The sequence below is a fragment of the Dryobates pubescens genome, chromosome 13, assembly GCF_014839835.1.
Source record: "Dryobates pubescens isolate bDryPub1 chromosome 13, bDryPub1.pri, whole genome shotgun sequence".
In the NCBI taxonomy this organism is placed as follows: Eukaryota; Metazoa; Chordata; class Aves; order Piciformes; family Picidae; genus Dryobates; species Dryobates pubescens.
In genome coordinates, this window is record NC_071624.1 from 32459046 (window position 1) to 32478553 (window position 19508).

General features: G+C 54.4%; 1 protein-coding gene across 18 annotated transcripts in view; it reads left to right on the top strand.

Annotated features, from left to right (window-relative positions):
* The window catches only part of MSI2 (musashi RNA binding protein 2), a 236696-nt gene that overhangs the window by 181780 nt on the left and 35408 nt on the right, over window positions 1-19508 (top strand). For all 18 annotated transcript variants that reach the window (XM_054166717.1, XM_054166718.1, XM_054166723.1 and 15 more), the window contains 2 exons: window positions 4770-4884; window positions 12616-12690. In XM_054166717.1, the coding sequence (XP_054022692.1) occupies window positions 4770-4884; window positions 12616-12690 (190 nt within the window). The remainder of the gene's footprint in view (window positions 1-4769; window positions 4885-12615; window positions 12691-19508) is intronic.

Here is a 19508-nt window from a genome sequence, read left to right on the forward strand (position 1 = left end):
GTGGGGTTTTGGTGCTATGGACGCTCCTTAGGCTTCTCCCCAGGCTGGTGATGCTGCAGATGTGTCACACACCACATGCTGTTGGGTTTTCATCCAAGGCATCTTTGCAGTTCAAGGCATCTCCATCCCTGGACTGTGCACCACTTGCAGAAGGTAGGAGGGAGCACAACCCCCCAGTGTCCAAGGCCCCTGCATTCACTGGGAGCTGTGGAAGCACAACATGCAGCCAACAAACCACCTCCAGCCTTGCACAGGCATCTTGGGAAGCCCAGCTGGGTGCCATGAGAGGCAGAGGCCACCCCCCAGATGTGTTTGGCCTCCTGAATGATCCTGCTGCCTCTCCAGTTGGTGTCTGGCTGGTGGTGCCAGCAGGGTTGCTGGCAGTGCTGGGGGTGATGCCTGTCAGGCTGCCTGCCAGCTGCTCCAGGGCTGCCTGGGCTCTGCAGCCTGCACAGCACAAGCAGCAGCTGCCCAGCACTGGGTGGCAGCAGCTGCTTTGGGGAGAAGTTTAATTAAGGAGAGGCACTCTGGCAGACTCCCCTGCTCCTCCATAGGCGCCACCTTGTCTGTCCTGTCTGAGGATGTGACATCCCCTTGTCCCCAGCCCACCTTGGCTCTGGGGCCTCTTTTTACCTGTCTGGGAGCCTTCTGTTGCCTGGTGTGGCCCTGCCCTGCCAGCAGAGCTGGGGGCAGCAGGGGCTTCTCTGTTAGGGGAGCAATGGTCTGGGCTTGCCCTGGCAGGAGCGAGCTGGTGGCCCCAAGGCGATTGGATCTCCCCCGGCTGTGGCTCACACCTTGGCGGCCAGGCAAAGCTGCCTCCTCCTGGGGTGGTGCAGTGTGGTCTGTGCATTCTGACTGTGTGCATTCTGCTCTGCTCAGCACAGCTCTGCTTCCCCTGGGAAGCTGCTGCCCAGGGGGCTTTCAGGCAGCCTGGTGCTGAGAGCTGCCAGCCTGGTTTGCTGGGCTGGGTGTGAGAGGCTTTTCGTTCCCCATCTCGGCCCTCCTGGGTTCCCCTGGCTTCGGCTGCTCAGCTTGACCCAGGAGTAGCCCAGGGTGAGGTTAGTTCTCCAAACCAGACTGAACAAAAATAGGGAATTTTAGGTTCCTTGCCCCCCCTTTTTTTGAGTTAAAACTCTCCCTGTGAGGCTGCAGGGAGTGAAGCACATCCCTCCTGCAGGGGAGGTGGAAAGGATCTGGAAGGGATTGAGATGTACAGAAAGGCTCAGCTGGAAGGCTGTGCGAGGTCCAAATGGGTGTCCAAAGCAGCCACACTGGACAGGTGACCCAGCACAGAGCTGAGCACAGACTCCTAAACACAGCTGCATCCCCTCGTGGAGGAGCCCTGGTGTGTGTCCCACTTGGCCACCACGTGTGATGTCCCCCAGGGTTCTACCTCCCTGCTCAGTGTGGCTGCAGGATGGTTGCAGCCATCTCCATCCTGCTCCCCTGGAGGACAGGGCTGGCCTCTTGCAGAAAAGCAGCCTGGGGCCTGGTTTTCAGCTTTGCTGCATCTCCTGCTGAGGAGGCAGCATCCAAGCCCACCTCTGGGGAGTGTAAGGATCCACCCAGGGCGTGCTGCCAGGGCTGGGGTCTCACAGCCCCTTCCCAAGGCAGGGCAGAGCAGGGCTGGTGCTCCTGGTTGTGTCGCCTCCCGCAGGGGCACAGTCTGGGCTGGCTCACAGAGAATGGGTTTGCCCTCCACGTGGGGTGTATTTGTTTACAGAGGCTTAGGAACGATTTCTCTTTCCTGCTGGTGGCTTTTTCTTCCTCTTTAAATCCCAGCTCAGCCTCTCTGCCGGTGCCTTTACATCCTCCTGCGCTGTGGCAATCCTCAGTGCCGCCAGCGGCAGCAGCAGGCTGCTTCGTGGCTGCAGAAGCTAATTACTGAGTTATTGTTTCTAACGGTGCTAATCCAAACGGCATTTCCCTGCTAATTGTCCATCGAGCCAGGCTGGGTTGCTCTGCTCATCCCGACTGGCAGGCTGAGGTGGAACCGAAGCCACCCTGAGGTCTGGAGCACTGCACACCCGAAGGAGGTGGCTGTGGGGTGCAGTGGCTGAGTCGTGGCTGGGGGCATTGGGTTGGCTGCTGCTGGGCAGTGCCCTTCAGGTCACACAGCACAGCTTTGGAGGGTGGTGTGGAGCTGCTGTGTGGGGTGCTGGGGAGGGAGGTTGGTGCTCAGTGGTTGGAGCTGTGCTGTGTCCCTGGGCTCTCAGGGGTGCCTCATGGAGTGCTGCCTTTCACAGCACCACGGAAGGGTGAGGGTTGGAAGGGACCTCTGGAGGCCATCCAGTCCAACCCCCCTGCCAGTGCAGGATCACCTTGAACAGGTCACACAGGAGCATGTCCAGGTGAGGCTGGAGCCTCTCCAGAGAAGATTGCACAGCCTCTCTGGGCAGCCTGCTGCAGGGCCCCAGCAGCCTCACACCGGAGCAGTTTGTCCTCCTGTTGAGGTGGAGCTTCCTGGGTGCCAGATTGAATGGGTGTGCAGGGACAGGGCTGTGGAGGTTGGTGGCTTTGCCTGGAGGACACACTGGTCCTCACTGCAGCTCTCAGTGGGATGTTTCTCTCCCAGAGGAGTTGCTGCCCTCACAGCAATGAAGAGGAGACCGAGGGATCTGCTGGCCCTGTGGTGGCCATGCCTGACTTTGGGGTGTCTGGAGAGTCTCTCTTGAGCACCTCTCTCGCTTCTGTTCCTGCTCACTCATTTTCCCATTGCACATCTGGGCTGTGCACACACATCTCCCCACTCAGGCCATCTCCAGTCCCTCTCTGTTCTTCTCCAGATGTCTTCTACAAAGTCTCAGACACTTCTTGGAATCATGGAATTGTTTTGGTTGGAAAAGAGCTTTAAGACCTTTAAGCTTCAGGAGGAGAGATTTAGGCTGGAGATGAGGAAGAAATTGTTGGCAGTGAGGGTGGTGAGACTCTGGCACAGGTTGCCCAGGGAGGTTGTGGATGCCCCTTCCCTGGAGGTGTTCAAGGCCAGGCTGGATGAGGCCTTGAGCAGCCTGGGCTGGTGGGGTTGGAGCTGGCAGGGGAGTTGGAACTTGGTGATCTTCAAGGTAGCTTCCAGCCCAACCCATGCTATGACTCTGTGAATCATTTGAGTCCAGCCATCTGCCCAGCTGTTGCTGGCAGAGAAGTAGCAAAAGTTGAGCTGCAGAAGAGTTTTACCTCCCAGACTGCCTGGGCTGGGGGCAGCCTGGCTGGCAGCAGAGTCTGGGCAGCCTTGGCAGCGTCTGAGCCTGGCAGCCTGGGGAGGCGCTGCGAGCAGGAGAGGTGAATGTGGTCTGTGGAGGCTGGCAGCAGCAAGGGAGGAGTGGGAGGGTTTGTTTAAAATACTCCCATTACAGTCAGTTAACCTTTCTGTTACCTAAATGAAAATTGTATAAACCTGGAATTTTCCCTGATGGGGTTGCCTAGGAACAGGAGGTTGGTTTGCAGGAGACAATGAGCACACTGTCAGCAAGCAGGCTGCCAGCACCCAGACAGCACAGCCCTTGTTAGCCTCCAGCCCCCCTGTGCCTGGGCTGCTGCACACCCACCCACCTGTGCCTGCTGAGCGCTGGAGGGCATGTGGGAGACACCACCAGCTCAGAGCTGACCCTTCAGCCCTGCTCCCAGGCCCTGCCTGCGGGCTGGCAGTGCCATGGCCGGGATGGCAGGGCTGGGGGCAGTGGGGCTGCGTGTGGCCGTGCCAGGGTGTCTGCTGGGAGCATGGACCTGACCTGTGGCCCCTCTACTCCCACTCTGCTGTGGCCAGGCAAGGGCTGGGGGGAGCCTAAGCGTGTGAAGAGGAGCAGGGAACTCACTGAGGAGCAAAGTTAGAGAGAGAGAGCTCAGACCTCTGGATTCAGCCCGAGGCCTTTACCCTTAGCCAGAGATCCTCAGCATGCAGCCCATAGAGGTGGGGCAGGTGGTGGCACAGGGCTTCCCTGCACCCATGCCAGGCTGTCTGCACGTTTGCCTGTTGCTCGGAGTGTGGACCGAGGTTTGGAGCCCTGGGAATGGGTTGGGATAACTCTGCTTAGCTCCAAACTGACTGGCAGTGCTGAGGGGAGCAGGGGCACAAGTCAGCAGTGCTGGAACCAGGGAAAAGTGCTTTGTTTCTGCCTGTGCCCATGCAGAAAGTGGCTGGGACCCAGCACCCAGGGGCCTGGCTGAGGGTGCTGAGTCGCTGCCTCTCCCAAGGTGTTGGCAGAAGCTCAGAGCTTGGCTCAAGTGGCATTAAGCAGCTCCAAAAGTCAGCAGGAGTAACTGGAAGTGAAAGAATGCAGATGGTTTATTAATAGGGTTTGCAGAGACGTTCTGCTGGCTGGAGGTATTGATTCCTTATTCCTGTTTTAAAAGCAGCTTTTTGTACTGATCACTCAGAGTCAGTTTCTGTTATCGATTGCCATGGAGCTGTGCTGGGGACCTCCCTCCATTCATCCCACACCCACCAGCACCATTGAGAGGGAGCCCAGCACAGGCTCTCTCTGTACAGGAACCTTCTGAAAGCAGCCGGGGGGGTCGGGGGGACACAAGGGGGTGCTTGCTGTGTGTGTTTAAAGAGACAGAGACGTTTGCTCTCTTCAACCCTTGCACACTCTTGTGCAAGTTCACCTTTGAGAGGGGGAGGTGCTGTGGGGGAGGCAAATGCTAAAAATAAAACTTCCCTTCCCTCCCCCCCCCCTTTTTTTTTCCCCTTGAAGTAGCTCAGTTCTGCATCTGACATTTACATGGAATTCATTTGCATCTCATTTGTCCGTGTTTCTGCTCAATAGGTAGAATGTAAGAAAGCACAGCCTAAAGAAGTGATGTTTCCACCAGGGACGAGAGGAAGGGCCCGTGGATTACCCTATACCATGGACGCCTTTATGCTAGGGATGGGAATGTTGGGTAAGTGCCCGAGCCCCCCCGCACGGCTCCCGGAGCGCCCCCGCACGGCTCCCGGAGCCCCCCCGCACGGCTCCCGCTGCCCCCGCGGTGCCTCCCTGCGCCCCCAGCCCGCAGGGGCCAGCAGCTCCCAGCCCCTGCTGGGGCGGCCAGGACTTGAGCAGGGGGGAAAGAATCCTGTCCGTGCTAACTGATGACCTCCCCCCGCCGCCCCCCTCCCCGCCCGCACCCCGCGAATTTGCATTTAAATGGAGGTTTTTAAGGAGCCTGTTTTAAACTCTCCCTGGCAAAAAATAGGATGATGAAAGATGCAGCCTGTTCGTTCTGACTAAAAATGATCTCTTCCCCTGTTTTAGAGGAATTGAGTCGCACATTATTCCCCTTCTTTTCAAGGGATCTGTGACAGTTCAGCAGAGATAATTGAAAATCTTCCTGCTGCTGAGCCGGGGCCGGGGGGGAGCAGGGAGCCGCCGAGCGGGGCAGGTCGCAGCCGTAATTACAGGTCTGCGGGAGATGGAAGGGTGGTGTTAGCCCAGAGTATTGTGTCCAGGAAATACTCATTAAAGGGGATAAATGATATTTAATGGCAACACTCTACTCATGCATCAGCTCTGGTTAGTTATAATTGCTTCTCGTTTGTTTCTGCCTGGGCGGTTCTGCTTTCCACACACAGTGACAACTTCTCGGCCCTCTTGTGCTCAGGATTTGCTCACCCGAAATGCTGCTGAGCCCTTCCCGGTGTGCTGGTGTAAAATCACAACCGTTTCCAGCTGTGCTTTTGCAAACCCCCATCCATTCCCAACGGTGTTTTTGCCAAGCCCCATCTGCTTTCCAGCTTGGTGTCAGTTTCTCCCCGGGCTGTCACTGCTGTGTCCGTAAAGCCTGCACGAAGCAGAGGGCACCTGGAGGTGTTCCCAGGCAGAAATGAGCCTGTCCCAGGCTAGTGTCGTAGAATCAGGGAATCATTTAGGTTGGAAAGACCTCTAAGATCATCAGGTCCAGCCTTCTACCTAGCAGCTCCATGAGCTGCAGACTGTGCCCGTGGTACCTTGCCTCTCCAGGATGCTTTGGATTTCCTGTCCTGGGTTTAGATAATCTCAGAAACTGAGCACAGAGCCCAGCCTTGGGAGCTGGAGCTTGGTTGTCCCAGGCTCTGTCTGAGATGCTGGAGGACCCCAGGGCTCCTGGAGTGGATGTCAGGTCAGGGAGGACTTGGTTCCTGTGAGCATCAGGCTGTTGTGCTGAGATGTTTGACTCCAGGCACTGCTTGATTTGATAGGGAAAAGTTCCCTGCCCTGTTTGCCTTCCCTCTGAATTAATAGCACTGCTGTCCGTGTGGCTGGAGTGATCCATTCTGGGGCTGTGTAATTGGGTTAGCTCAGCCCATCATCTATTTTTCTGTCCCCACACTCCACTGCCACCCTGCCCCACAGTGTCTGGAAATTACATTTTATGGGTAAAATATTTATCTTGTCCTAGTCAGCCTGTGATTTCGTTACCTGTGCCTTGCCAGGGTGCTTGAGCACAGGGACTTCATTACTCTTGGTTCTCTCTCTCTTTCCCACTCGTGGGGTGTGATGGTTGGGGTGCTGGAAGGGGGTCTGCTGCCCTGCTGGCCAGCCCTGTCCAGCTGCTGAAGGAGAAAGGCCAAGTTCACCCCAAGCTGGGCAAAAAAGCCCAGGGCAGCATCCCTCTTCTGCTCACCACAGGCAGAGCTTGCTCAACCTTTCTCCTTGCTGGGAGATGTGGGATCCAGCCCAGTGACCTGAAGGGAAGATTCAGCCCCAGGGTGCAGCTGAGTCACAGAATCACAGAATGGTAGGGTTTGGAAGGGAGCTCTGGAGATCATCCACTCCAACCCTGCTGCTAAAGCAGGATCACCTGGGGCAGGGCACACAGGAACGTGTCCAGACAGGTCTTGAAAGCCTCTTGAGAAGGAGTCATTCCCACCGGGGCTGCCTCTCTGGGACAAGGTCATTTCAAGCCACAAGAAGTAAGGGCAGAAGCCCTCAGCCAATGGCTGTTACCTGCAGGGAGCAGGGATGGGAGTGCCTGTTGGCACCTCCCTGTCCTGCTGCCCAGGGGTGCCACACACCATGCTCTGACTGGATTCCAAACCAGGGTGACCTGCTCAGAATCCATGGCTGATTCATGGTGAGGGGCAGGTGCTTCATTCTCTGCCCTGGCTGCTTTTTCATCCCCCAAGCTCCTGCTTGCTGCAGCAGCACCATGTTAAATAATTGACTGCTGGAGTGAGGGGCCCAAACCCGGGCCCAGGATTCAAGGTGTAGCCTCACCAGTGGCCCAGTCCAGGGGCACAATCCCTTCCCTACCTCTGCTTGGTACCATTGCTGATCCAGGCCAGGATGCTGTTGGCCTTCTTGGCCACCTGAGCACATTGTTAGTGCCGCTTGCAGAAGCTCTTGTTCAAGGTCACCTTCTCCAGGTGCCATTCATGGGCAGTGGAGGCAATGGGAGGCAGCAGGCAGGAGACACCCCCGGGGCAGGCGTGGAGCAGCCCCCTCCAAAGCCATCAGGGAAGTTGGTGTTTCTCATTAATCACAGCCTCCCCCAGGAGCCTGCAGCAGCCGGGGTCTGGAGGTGTGCAGGCAGCTGCTGCTGTGCTGATTTGGTTGATTGGAACCAAATTAAAGTGTTCTGAAAGGAGGTTTGGGCTCAGAGCCCTCCTGCAGGACTGCTCTGGGCTGGCTGTGCTGATGGGACACGCAGGGTGTCAGGGGACATCAAGGACACTAATTAGCTGCTCTGCGTAAGGACCAGGCTGGAGCGGGTTCAGTTCCAGTGGCTTCTCCCTGCTTGGCAGTCCAGGGCAGGAAGAGCTGCTGCCCAGCCCTGAGGATGCTCCCAGAGAGGCAGGCAGCCTGTGCCCCCCACAGCAGCACACATCTGCAGCCCAGGAGGAGCCAATGACCAGCTGAGAAGTTTGCCATGCACCCAGAGGCTTCACCTCTGTCACCTGGTCCCGGTGTGCAGACTTCACCCAAGGGCATGTGGGAGTCACTGCACTGCCCCAGGGCTTTGTGCCTTCTGCTCAAGTCTGTGCCTGAAAACTTGGGAAAGAAGAGAGAAAAGAACAAAGCAACCCAGGAGCAGCATGAGCAGGAGGTGGTCTCTGTCTCCTCATCTTCAGATGGGACACCTGAAGCAGCTCTGTGTGTCTGGGAGGGCACAGCTGCTGTTGGGGTGGTCCCAGGGGTGAGACCCAGCTCTGCTCTGCCTTGTCCAAGCTGAGGCCCTGCAGCACTCTCATCTTCTGGCCATGGGCTGCTTAGACTTGCTGGTGTTTAATATGAGAGCTGGGCCCTTTTTAACTTGCAAAGCCCTCCAGAGGCAGGAGCCCCTGTGGTGCTCACACCCCCAGCCTGCTGATAGGGTGGCTGATGGGAACAGCAGATTTCAGGAGGGCTCTGCAGGGGCTCTGCTCTCCTGCACACGTTCAGTCTAGGTAGGCTGAACTCATGCATAAAAGAAGCTTGTGCCCTTCAAAGAAAGTCATTCCTTTCTTCCAGCAGGCTCCTTAATCGAGTAGCAGCTGCCTGCAAGGCAGGACTGGGGAAGGGGAACCCTTCCTCAGCACAGGCATCCCAGGAGGCTGCCACAATCTGCCCCTGAGGCAGGAGCTGGGGCAGCTTTGTTGGACCAGGGGAGGAACTTCTCCAGCAGATGTTTCTTCACCCTGGTATGTGACCTCCCCTCTGTCTACAGAAGATGGCTTTGGTTTGCATTTCCTCCTGTCACAGGTGCTTATGTCAAGGTCACAGCACATTTGCTTTCAGAAGGACCTTGAGCACTGTGGCTGCAGCATGGGGCTGTGGTGGCAGGAGGACCATGCCTCTCCTGGCATCCCTTGCTCTGAGCAGCACTGGGGGACAAGGATTTACTTGCATTTACTGGAGCAGTTGAACTAATCTTGAAATCAGATGTCCCCAGGGTGCTCCATGTGAACCCTGAGCTTTGTCCACCTCAGGTCACCTGCTTTGAGTGACCAAAGACTTTTCCATGGCCTGCTCCAGGGCTTGTGGGCACTGCCCTGCTGGGAGTGGAGAAGCTGCTTCTCCCTTTGGGGTGCTGGTGGCACAGAGAGGAGACAGGAGTCTGGCTTGGGTCTCCTGCCTTTCCAGTGACCTTGTGTGCAGGCCATGGCAAGCTGCTTGGTCTCCAGGCCACAGATGCCCTGTGCAGGATGGAAGGTAGAGCAGCTGGCCCACCTCACATGCCAGCACTTCTGGAGGGCATCCAGCACCGGGCAGGATGTGCCCTGCTGCGAGTGGGACTCTGCAAGGTGCAGCACCTGGGCTGGAAGTTCAGCCACCCTCTGCAGGGTGGGCACATCAGAGCTGCTGTCCTTGGTGTCAGAGGCAGGAGATGGGTGGTTGTGGTGTGAAAGCAGTTCTGGACAGTGGTTTGAGTTCTGCTTCCACAGGCAGGAGGGTCTGGCTCTGGGGGAGGCGATCCAGGCAGAACCTGGGGTTGCGCTTTAGCAGCAAGGGACAATGAGAGATTGACCATCCCCCAGGGCTGCTGAAGCAAATAAACTGTTTGGTGCCCTGTGCAGGATAAGAATGGCATCTAATGGAAGTGGTGGGCAGGTCAGTGTGGCCATGGTTTGGCTTGATGAAGCATCCACATGGGCAGGGTGTTAATGTGCCATTGATATTCAGCCAGGCAATTTCCCCTGCCTGGATCGGGCTCGGCTCGTTAGAGCAGAGCTGGGCACCACAGCAGCAAATGAAGAGGAAAATTGAAGTAATGTTGTATTATAAATTTATGATTTCATCTGCCTGACCTGGAGAGCGCTGAGCACTGCTGAGCACCAAGGGCTGCTGAGCACCAAGGGCTGCTGAGCACCGAGCGCTGCTGAGCACCGAGCGCTGCCGCTGCGGGCGAGAGCCCCCCAGGCAGCCCTGCCGCTGCCATCAGGCACAGCTGGCTTTGGCTAAGGTTTTGGAAGCAAATCCATGGACATTCCTGGCCCTGCAGAGCATCTCAGCTCCCAGCCAGGAGCATCCCCAGCTCTACAGAGCATCTCCAGCTCCCAGCCAGGAGCATCCCCAGCCCTTGCAAAACATTCCCAGCTCCCAGCCAAGAGCATCCTCAGCCCCACAGAGCATCCCAGGACAGGGCAGGAGCTGGCCTCCTGTGTCCTGCCACCTCCAAAACCACCATGGACAGCTGCCATCCACCACCATGCTGGTCACTGACAGCTGTGAGCTGAGAGATCTGCTTCAGAGTTGTTCAAATCAGAGAGTTACAGAATGGGTTGGGTTGGAAAGGGTCTTAAAGCTCATCCAGTTCTAACCCCTCTGCCATGGGCAGGGACACCTCCACCAGCCCAGGTTGCTCAAGGCCTCATCCAGCCTGGCCTTGAACACCTCCAGGGAGAGGACATCCACAGCCTCCCTGGGCAATCTGTTCCAGTGTCTCCCCACCTTCACTGCCAAGAATTTCTTCCTAATAAAACCCCTTCTTCTTTTTTTCCCCATTTGGTAGGAGAGAGGCTGTGGTGTGACACTGCAGAGCCATTTTTTCAGGGCAGAGCTGGCAGTGGTGCTAATGGCACCACTTGGTGAGCAAACAGCCCATGGATCAGCAGTGGTGTTGAAAAAAGAAGGAAAAAGGGTTTGTAAAGCTTAACTCTGAAGGATCTGATTTAATGACAGAGGTGATTAGTTTCTAGGGGAATCCAGCTGCTGAGCTGTGACATAAATTGGTGAGGGCTGAGCAGTGTGTGCAGAGCGCTGCCCAGGCGTCCAGGGCTGCTCTCCCCTGGCACTGCCTGATCCCAGCGTCAGAATTCAGCCGAGCGTTGGTAGCTCCCCCGGGGAGGTGGTGATGAATGGTAGGTTGCACCTAGCTGGAGATGCAGTCAGAAATGGAGGGACTGCCCGTGGCAGAAGAATAGCTGTGAGGTGTAGGAGGGTATGGAAGAACAAACAAAAGCAGAGAGGAGACCCCCAGGAGAGCCCTCGGGCCACTAAAGATCTTCTCAGGGTCCAGCCCAGCTGCTGCTGTCATCGCTGCTGAGCTTTCCCTGGCTCAGGGTGAGAGCAATGTTTCTAAGGTGGTTTCTTAGTCTGGAGAGGTCTTTCCTGGAGGCTGGAGGAGTCTGGGCTGACACTGACAGTCAGCAGGAATCTTCTGCACTGTTTGTGGCTCTGGAATTGAGAAAAATTCCTGGCTGGAAGAAAAGTGAGCAAGGGAAAGCTGAGGCTGGGGAGCGAGGTTCTCGTTTTAGGGCATGTCCTTAGTGGACAGTGTGTGGCATTGGCCTGCAGGTCGTAGCACAGAGCTGTGGTGGGACCAGGCAGGACAGGTGCTCTGTGCTGGGAAGGTCAAGCCTGGGGTGGGGAGTGACACCCCCTGCCCTGGCTGTGGGCTGTCAGTTAACCCCGGTGATGCTGGCAAGGCACACCCTGTGTGGCACGGTGACAACCTCGCCTGAGTACCCCCGGGGCTGGCAGCTGAGTGGTGCTACCTCCATCCATCCACCACCCACCCTCCAAGGGCTCTGCTGCCCTTCACTCCCAGCGCTGCTGCTTCCTGCATCTCCTGAGGCATCTTTGTTAACCAAACGCTCTCCAGTGGTGTTTCCCTCAGAGCAGAGAACTCCAGAAGCTGCCAGGGGTTGGGTGTTTCCACAGGGATCTCAGGAACTGCTTTTAGGAAACAGCTCTCAGAGCTGGGGTTGACTTTCTGGGGAAATGAAAAGCTTTGTGCCTGGCTGCCTGGCTGCTGCTGCTGCCTCCAACTCTTTGATGTGTTAACTGTTGTCCTTCACACTCCCGGGATAAAGAATTACTACTACCTTAATCTCCCACTGTCAATAGCTGGGAAGCAAAGTACATTCATTGTAAGCTCTCCAAATGTCAGAGCAAACCTGTGTTATGTGTTCAGCCTTAGCATTTGGCATTTACTCTTGCAGCTAACAAGTGTGCACAGTCCTTGGGCTGCAGGCACCCAAGTGCATGTTAATTACCTGAGTGACAGGGCCCCTGCCCTGCGCCCGGCAGCCAGCACCCAGCCAGACACCTCCAGATGCTTCTGTTCCAGATCAGAAGGAAACCTTGCAGCAGTTTTGCATGAGCAGAATAAATCTTGGGTTTTTTTAACACCTCCTGTAACATCAGGTCTCACCCATCCTCCGTCTCACACGATCACAGAGTGCCAGGCTGGAAGGGACCCCAAGGCTCATCTGCTCCAACCCTTCTGGGTGATGGTGTGGGTGAGATGAGCTGGCACAGCAGCCTGCCAAGCTGAGCCCTCAAACTGCCCAGTGCAGGGGACTCCACTGCAGCCCCTGGAGATGATTCCCATGTCTGGCTGTGCTCAGGGGGAAGCATTTTCTTGTCCCAATCACCCCTTGGCTTCTCCATGGCACTCCTTGTCCAAAGGGAGTCTGCATCCTCCTGGCAGCCACCCTTTCTGTACTGATCCATGGCAGTAAGGTCTCCTCTAAGCCTTCTCCAGGCTGCACACCCCCAGCTCAGCCTCTCCTCACAGGGCAGCTCTGCCAGCCCTCTCATCATCCTCCTCACCCTTCTCTGCACACTTCCCAACCTGTCCACTCCTTTGTGTGTGTGCAGCATTTTTGTCACTTTGCATTGTGTTTAAAAAACCAAACCAAACAAAAAGAGCCTTCATTAATCCTCAAACTTCTCTTTCTCTCTCTCTCTCTCCCCCTCTCTCTTCTCCTCTCACATTTCTGTGACCAAGGTTACCCCAACTTCGTGGCGACGTACGGCCGAGGCTACCCCGGATTCGCCCCCAGTTACAGCTATCAGTTCCCAGGTACGTTCCTGTCACTGCCAGGTTGACTTCTCCCCTCCTCTCTTTCCTCCTTGATATTTTCCCCCCTTTTTGTTTTTTTGATCCCTAGCAGCAAGCTGAGCCAGGCAAGTCTGCAGGGAGCATCTCCCACTACAAATTCCTTTCTTTTGGTGGTTTGTTTTTTTTCCCTACTCTATTAAAGCAGCTACTTCCAGCTCCACACCTTAAATACCTTCCTGTAGCATGTGAATTGGTACTGGTTATTTGCAAACAAACCTCTGGAATTCAAACAAAAAGCAGCAGCTGAGGAGCTTTTTACCCTTCCTGTGGGGCTTTTTTTGTCCTTTCACATATCTTCTAGATGTAGGCACACAGACCCCCACACACCTTCCAGCTGGCCGGCGGTAAGTCTGTCTGCATCACGAGTGGAAGCTCCAGCCTTCCTGTGCTCTCTACTGGTGTCTCTGGTGGCCTTCATAGGAAGAGTTCCTAGCTGTGTGTTGATGCTGTGGTTTGGCTTTGGTTTGGTTTCCACCCCCTTTGTTTTTTGGGTGGGACCAAGTTAGGTTGGCTGCACCAAACCACCTCATGGGAAGGCTCTTTAGGCTGGGTGAGGATATGGAGGGGTGCTCAGCAATACCTGCATCACGCTGGGGGTCAAGGTCCAGCCCTGTGGCTGCCACTGGGTCATAGAATCCTAGCATGCATTGGGCTGGAAGGGACCTTTCTAGGCCATGCCCCCATGAGATGTGGCCTGGGCAGCAGAGGTGTTCCCAGCGGCTGGCAGCTGAGCGGTGCCCGCGGGGCAGTGGCCTCGCCACACCTGGGTTTTCCCAGGACTAGGGCAGCAGGGAGCTGGTGCTGTGGGGCTGCTTTGTGCCACTCTCATTTCACTAAAGCTATGGCTCTGCTTAAAGCTCATCTGCTGCTTTCCCAGCTCTGCTGCAGCCTCCCAAGCCAAGCCAGGTCTGATACAACCAGGCTGTTGTCAGGGCTAAGAGCAGAGCTACCAGGATGGTGTGGTGGGCAGGGAGGGTTGGCAGCAGTGGTGGCACAGCTGCTGGTGGGTACAAGGCAGCTGCCACTGTGGGTGGCATCTCCAGAGCCAGTGGGCAGGCAGAAGTCCAGGCTGGTGGGATTGCAGCTGTTAGCTGACTATAGGAGGAGGCTTCAGAGGGCTCTGCTGCTTGTCTCTCACTTTCCTCCTGGGTGCTGATGGGATCGTGGCTTCCCAGCTGAGTGGTCTGAAGGCAGTTAAATGAGAGACACCTCTGAGAAGTTAACTGATGAAAATCAGCAGAGCTGAGAGGACTTTAATTACGAACACTTCCAAGTGGAGCTGACTGCTGGCTGGCAGCAGAGGAGCCCTTTGACTCTAGCCCTCCTTAGAAGTATTTTTATTAAGGACCTGGTTTCTCAAACCAGATCTTCCAGTTCCTTGTGAGCTATTTTCAGTGTCCTGCAGAGACTGGGTGTGCAGAAGGAAAGCACAGTGGGCTGGCAGCACCCAAGAGCAGGGGCCTCTGCCTGTGGGCACTTCTGTGCCCTTGGGAGCAGGGCAGGGATAATGCTCAGTTTGAATTTCCCTGCCCTAAAGCTCTGCCCAGGTCATTTACTCCCCTCCCACTTGGGTCATTTGTTCCTCAGCAGCAGGCAGAGCTGTTCCCAGACTCTCAGGTGGGTTTTCTCAGACAATCTGGGACCTGGGTCTCTGGGAACTCAGAGTGGGGTAACCCCCTCACTGGAGTTTGGGGGCAGAGAGCCCTGTGCCGTGGGAGCACAGCTCAGGGGTCGAGGAATTGGGTCAGGATTCGAGGATGAGGCTGTGCCTGCATCTGCTGCCCACTCCTGCCATGGCACCAGCAGTGGAGGTAAGTGCCACTCACAGGGTGGCACCCCCCAACCCTTCCCTTGGTGTGTTCTGGTGCATTCAGAAGTGCCCCTGGGGCCCAGGGTACAAGGGTGCTATGGAGTGTGAGACAGGAGCAGAGTCAGCCTCATGGGGAGGAATCTGGGACCTGCTTCTTTAAGAAGTGTGATGGTTCCAAAAGGAAAAGAGCTTCCTGCAGGAGCATCCCAGGCAGCCTGCCTGGGCATCAGCTGTGCCCAAGCAGCTGTGGCACAGGAGCTGAGATGTGACCCCTGCAGGTGTGGGTGCAGAGCAGACCTGGCAGTGCTCTTAGCCCAGTGCAGCTGTGGTGAGCTCTCTCCTGTCTGGGTGCTGTGCTGGGGGGAAGCAGCCTGGTGGTGCCAGGCAGGTGTGGTTGCAGGGCTGGGTTGTGGACAGTCCCCAACCCCCCAGGTCACCAACCTGTCCTCGGGCATCACCTGGCTCCTCCCCAGGACATGCTGCCTGCTTGCTTCTGTAAGGTGAAGCTCTTTGACTCCCCATTGGAGCTGGCCTGGCCTGGTGGCATTTGCTGGTGGCCAGGTGAAGCCAGGGTCCACCTCTGGCCATTTCCATTCCCATAGGTGAGCTGCTGGCAGGGTCCCCTGGATGGGCTTCTGCCACCTCCTCCCCAGCACAGGGCCAGCTGCCATCCCCCTGGCACTGCTCTGTCTTCTCCCATCAGGTTACTTTTTGTCTAGCTCGGAGCTTTTGGGCTGGATTTTGGTTTCTGTTGGTGGTTTTTTTTCCCCTCCCATTGCAGCCATTCCCTTTCTGTGTCTTTGCTTTTTCCTTTTTGATTAATTTCTGGGGCTTATCTTTTCAGTTTAATCTATTAATTTCTGTTCTTATTTCACTTTGCAGACTATTTGCCGATTTCACAAGACATAATTTTTATCAACTAGTTCTTAAAGATGCATAACAAATTAATCTGGGTTTACTGCAGTGCTAATGAGAGACAGACAGACAGACAAAGCCTGGGTGGTCCATGTTTAATATCAATGTCCACTGAACACTTGCTGCTCTTGCTGCCTGGTTTGATTGAATGGACTTTTGATTATTGCTTTATTTTTTCTTCTTTAAAGGCTCCATATCCTCACTGCTCTGAGTTTGCTTTTGTTCATTTGAGTTTTCTTTATTATTTTGTTTTAATTTCACTTGATTTTTGCTGGGTCTGGTTTGGGGGTTTGGTTTGGGGTTTTTGTTTTGACCTCTGCTTTGTTATGAGTTTTTAATGCCCACTTGGAATGTACCTGACGTTGAGGGGTGTGACCAAGGCATGGCTTCTCACAAACTTCTTAATCAAGGGAGCCCAAAACGATCCTTGGGGCTTGCAGGCAGCCTTTGGATGTAGAGACATCGAGTGGCACAACTCAGAGCTAGGCTGGAGCGAGACCAGCACCTCCTGGCACCAGGCTCGTTAGCAGCGCAGGGGTTAATGGCTCCAGACGTGTCCGCAGGTGTGACCCAGTGGCTGTAGCAGAGCCCCACGTTTCCCCGTGCTCCCCACACCTGCTTCCTCCTGTTCTGCTCGTGGCTCTTTTTGGAGCTGCCATAATGCTGGCAAGGACCATGGCTGGAAGCCCCCAAAGCCCAGGCTCAGAGAGTCTCCTGCCCCAGCTGCCAGCACTAAGCCCTGCTCGCCCGGCAGCGCCCACGCTCCCGCATCCTCCACGCAGCTGCTTCTCCTTCCAGACTCTGCTTGCAAACCTTGGGCCAGTAACTCACATTGTGGCGCCAGGGCCGAGCTTTGCCCTGCTAGCTTCAGCTGCACCACGCCTCCTAACCCGCACCCAAGCAGCAGAAGAGCTGCAAGCCTCTGCGCCAGAGCCGCAGCCCCCCGCGCTAACGCCGTTAGCTCCGCGGGTAAGGAGCCCGGGCCGTGGATGCCGGGGCGGCGGCCAGGCCCGGGGTGAAATTCTGGGGCTCTCCTTGAAGCCTTTCTCCCCGTTTGGTAAGTTTGTGAGAAGTGAAGTGCATGCTGCAGGAGCCCTGTGCCGATGCCTTGCGCTGGCGGTTAATGCACTGTTGGAAACGCCGCTGCCCCGGGCGGGGCCCCGCGGCTGCCTCATCTCGTGACAGATGCTGGATGGAATCCTTTGGGCGCTTTGCTTGGGCTTTGCTTTGGGTTCACTTTGGCTCTGCAGGCAACAGCTTTGCTTTTGTTTTATTAGTAGTAGCGTTTTATTTTCATTTCATTTGGTTTTTAACCTGTATGGCTTTCCCAGGGCTTCATTTCGGGGGGGTTGGGCTGGGGTTGGGCTGGGGTTTGGTTTTTTTTGGCTATGAATTGCTTTGCTTTTGTGAAACTTGTCTCAGTCTGCATGGTTTGCTGCAAACATTTCAGCTGTTGTCAACTTCCTCATTTTTTGTAAATAGCCCACCTCTGCTTTGCCTTTTTTTTAGTACTGTACTTTCCTTTTTTAACTATCTCCCTTTTTAAGCTTGAAAAATCAGCTTGCTTTATTTGTATTGCTTTTCTTTTTAAATTATTTCTCTTTTATTACTTTGATTATTTTTTCATTTTGATTATTTTTCTTTATTTTTTCTTTTTTCCTTTTCTAGTTTGTCATTATTTTCCTTTATGTTTGTGATCTTTCTTTATTTTTATGACTTTTCTTTATTTTCCCTTATTCTTTATTTTTCTTTAGCCTTCTTTATTCTTTTCTTTTTCTTTATTTTTTTACTTTTTAGCTTTCTCCTTTATTCTCCTTTATTCTCTTCCTTTTTTATTCTCCTTTATTCATTCTCCTTTATTCTTCTCCTTTATTCTTCTCCTTTATTCCTCTCCTTTATTCTTCTCTTTTATTCATTCTCCTCCATTCTCTCTCCTCCATTCTCTCTCCTCCATTCTCTCTCCTCCAGTCTCTCTCCTCCAGTCTCTCTCCTCCAGTCTCTCTCCTCCAGTCTCTCTCCTCCAGTCTCTCTCCTCCATTCTCCTTCTTTTTTAGTTTTCTTTTTCATTATTTTCCATTATTATTTTCCTTTCCTAGTTTCCTGTGTTATTATTTTTCCCTTTTCTTTTTTATATTTATATTTTTCCCTTTTCATTTATTTTTCCTCTTTTTATTGCTTTTTTCCCATTGTTTTCAATTTTCTTTTTTTTCCCCTCTCCTTTTAATGACTCTTTTGGTTTGTTGGGTTTTTTGTTTCCCCCCCCTGTAAGCACCTGAGGTAGAAAACAATAAATTGTTTACAAAGGATCCTCTGTGTTGCTGCTCTCTTAGCTTGCCAGTTCTAATCTTTCTTTTGGTTTGGAAGCACCAAATAACCAGTACCAATGACAACCTAATAAAGGAATGAAACAACCCTCGCTCGGAGTGTCTGCTATCATCTCTTCTTCCCCAGTAACCAGAGACAGGACAAGAGGACATAGCTCCAAGTTGTGCCTGGGGAGGCTTAGGTTGGACATTTCGTTGCTGCAAGAGTGTTCAGGGACTGGCACAGGCTGCCCAGGGAGGTGGTGGAGTCCCCATCCCTGGAGGTGTTCCAGGAAGGTGTGGCCATGGCACCTGGGGACAGGGTTTGGTGGCCGTGGTGGTGTTCAGTCGGTGCTTGGACTGGATGCTCTCAGAGGCCTCTTCCAACTAAAACGATTCTGTGGTTCTGTGGTCAGGAAAAAATGCTTCACTAAAGGCTTGTCAGGCCCTTTGCTGGAACAGGCTGCTCAGGGCAGTGGTGGAGTCACCATGCCTGGAGGTATTTAAAAGAAAAAGTGTGGCTGTGGCACTTCAGGACATGGTTTGGAGGTAGATGTGGCAGTGCTGGCTCAGCAGTTGGACTCCACAATCTTAAAGGTCTTTTCCAACCTAAATGATTCTCTGATCCTCTGCCCCAGTGTTGGAAGGATCTGCAGGTGAATGGCTACCTGCCAGCTGTGCTCACAGCAGAAATTCACTCCCCCCAAAGCAAAGAGGCAGCAGTGCCCTTGCACCTGGGGGGAGAGGAGGGCATCCAGGCAGCATTCCCAGCAGGCTGAGCTGCCACCGCTGTGGTCAGTGCAGTCCCTGCCAGCCACCGTGGTGGGTTTGAGCATCCAGCCCAGGAGTGTTTTAGGAGCCCTCTTTGCAAGCTCTCCAGGAATCTGTCTCTGCTGTTTGGAATTCAGAAGGGAAATGAGGCTGGAGAGGAGGCCTTGGGGTACAGGGGGTACAGCTGGTGGTGCAGAGCCTGGGCTGGGATGAGTCTTGCTGGCCATGCCTGCAGGCTGAGCCCTGTGTCTGAGCTCTGCTCTCTCCCATCATAACCTGGATGTTTGGGGATTGTCAAATTGCTTAGAAGCCTTCAGCTGAGGAATTCTAATATTTTTATTTTAATTAAGGCTTTGTTTGCTTGCTTGTGTGTTTGACAAAGCTTATTAAAGCCTTTGTGTTTGGGGAGAGGTGGGGAGAACAAATACTTTGACAGACTTTGCAGGGCTCGGGGAGATGCACTTTGCTTACTCATGGTGCTGCACAGGCTGCAGAGCCCAGGTCACGCTCCTGCAGTGCCTGGTGCGGGGAAAGTGCAAAGCAAGACCAGCTCAGAGTCCACAGTGATGTTTTTCATTGTTATGAGAGCACTTCAAACCAGTTCCTGTTAATCTACAGAGCTTGATTTTGTTTCTCTCCTGATGCCAGTCACTAATTGCTCTCTGGTTGTCCATCAGTGCTGGGCAGGGAGGTGTTCTTGTGTACAAGTTATTTGTGCTGCTTGCCTGGGAGGTCTAAATGGTTATTTTCTGGGTCAGGAGAAGGAGGTGGTGCCAAAGACAAGGTAATTATCGGAATAATGATGTGCTTAAGGCTTGTTTTCAGCGTCTGAGAGAAGGAGGTGAGACGAGGTGAGGCAGGTCCTGTAGCTGCTCCTGAGCACACCCAGCACTTCGAGGGAGGCTGCAGGTTGCGTGGCTGCTGCAGGTCTCACTCTGGGTTTGTAACCCACTCAGGGAAGTGCAGAGGAGTGGGAGGAA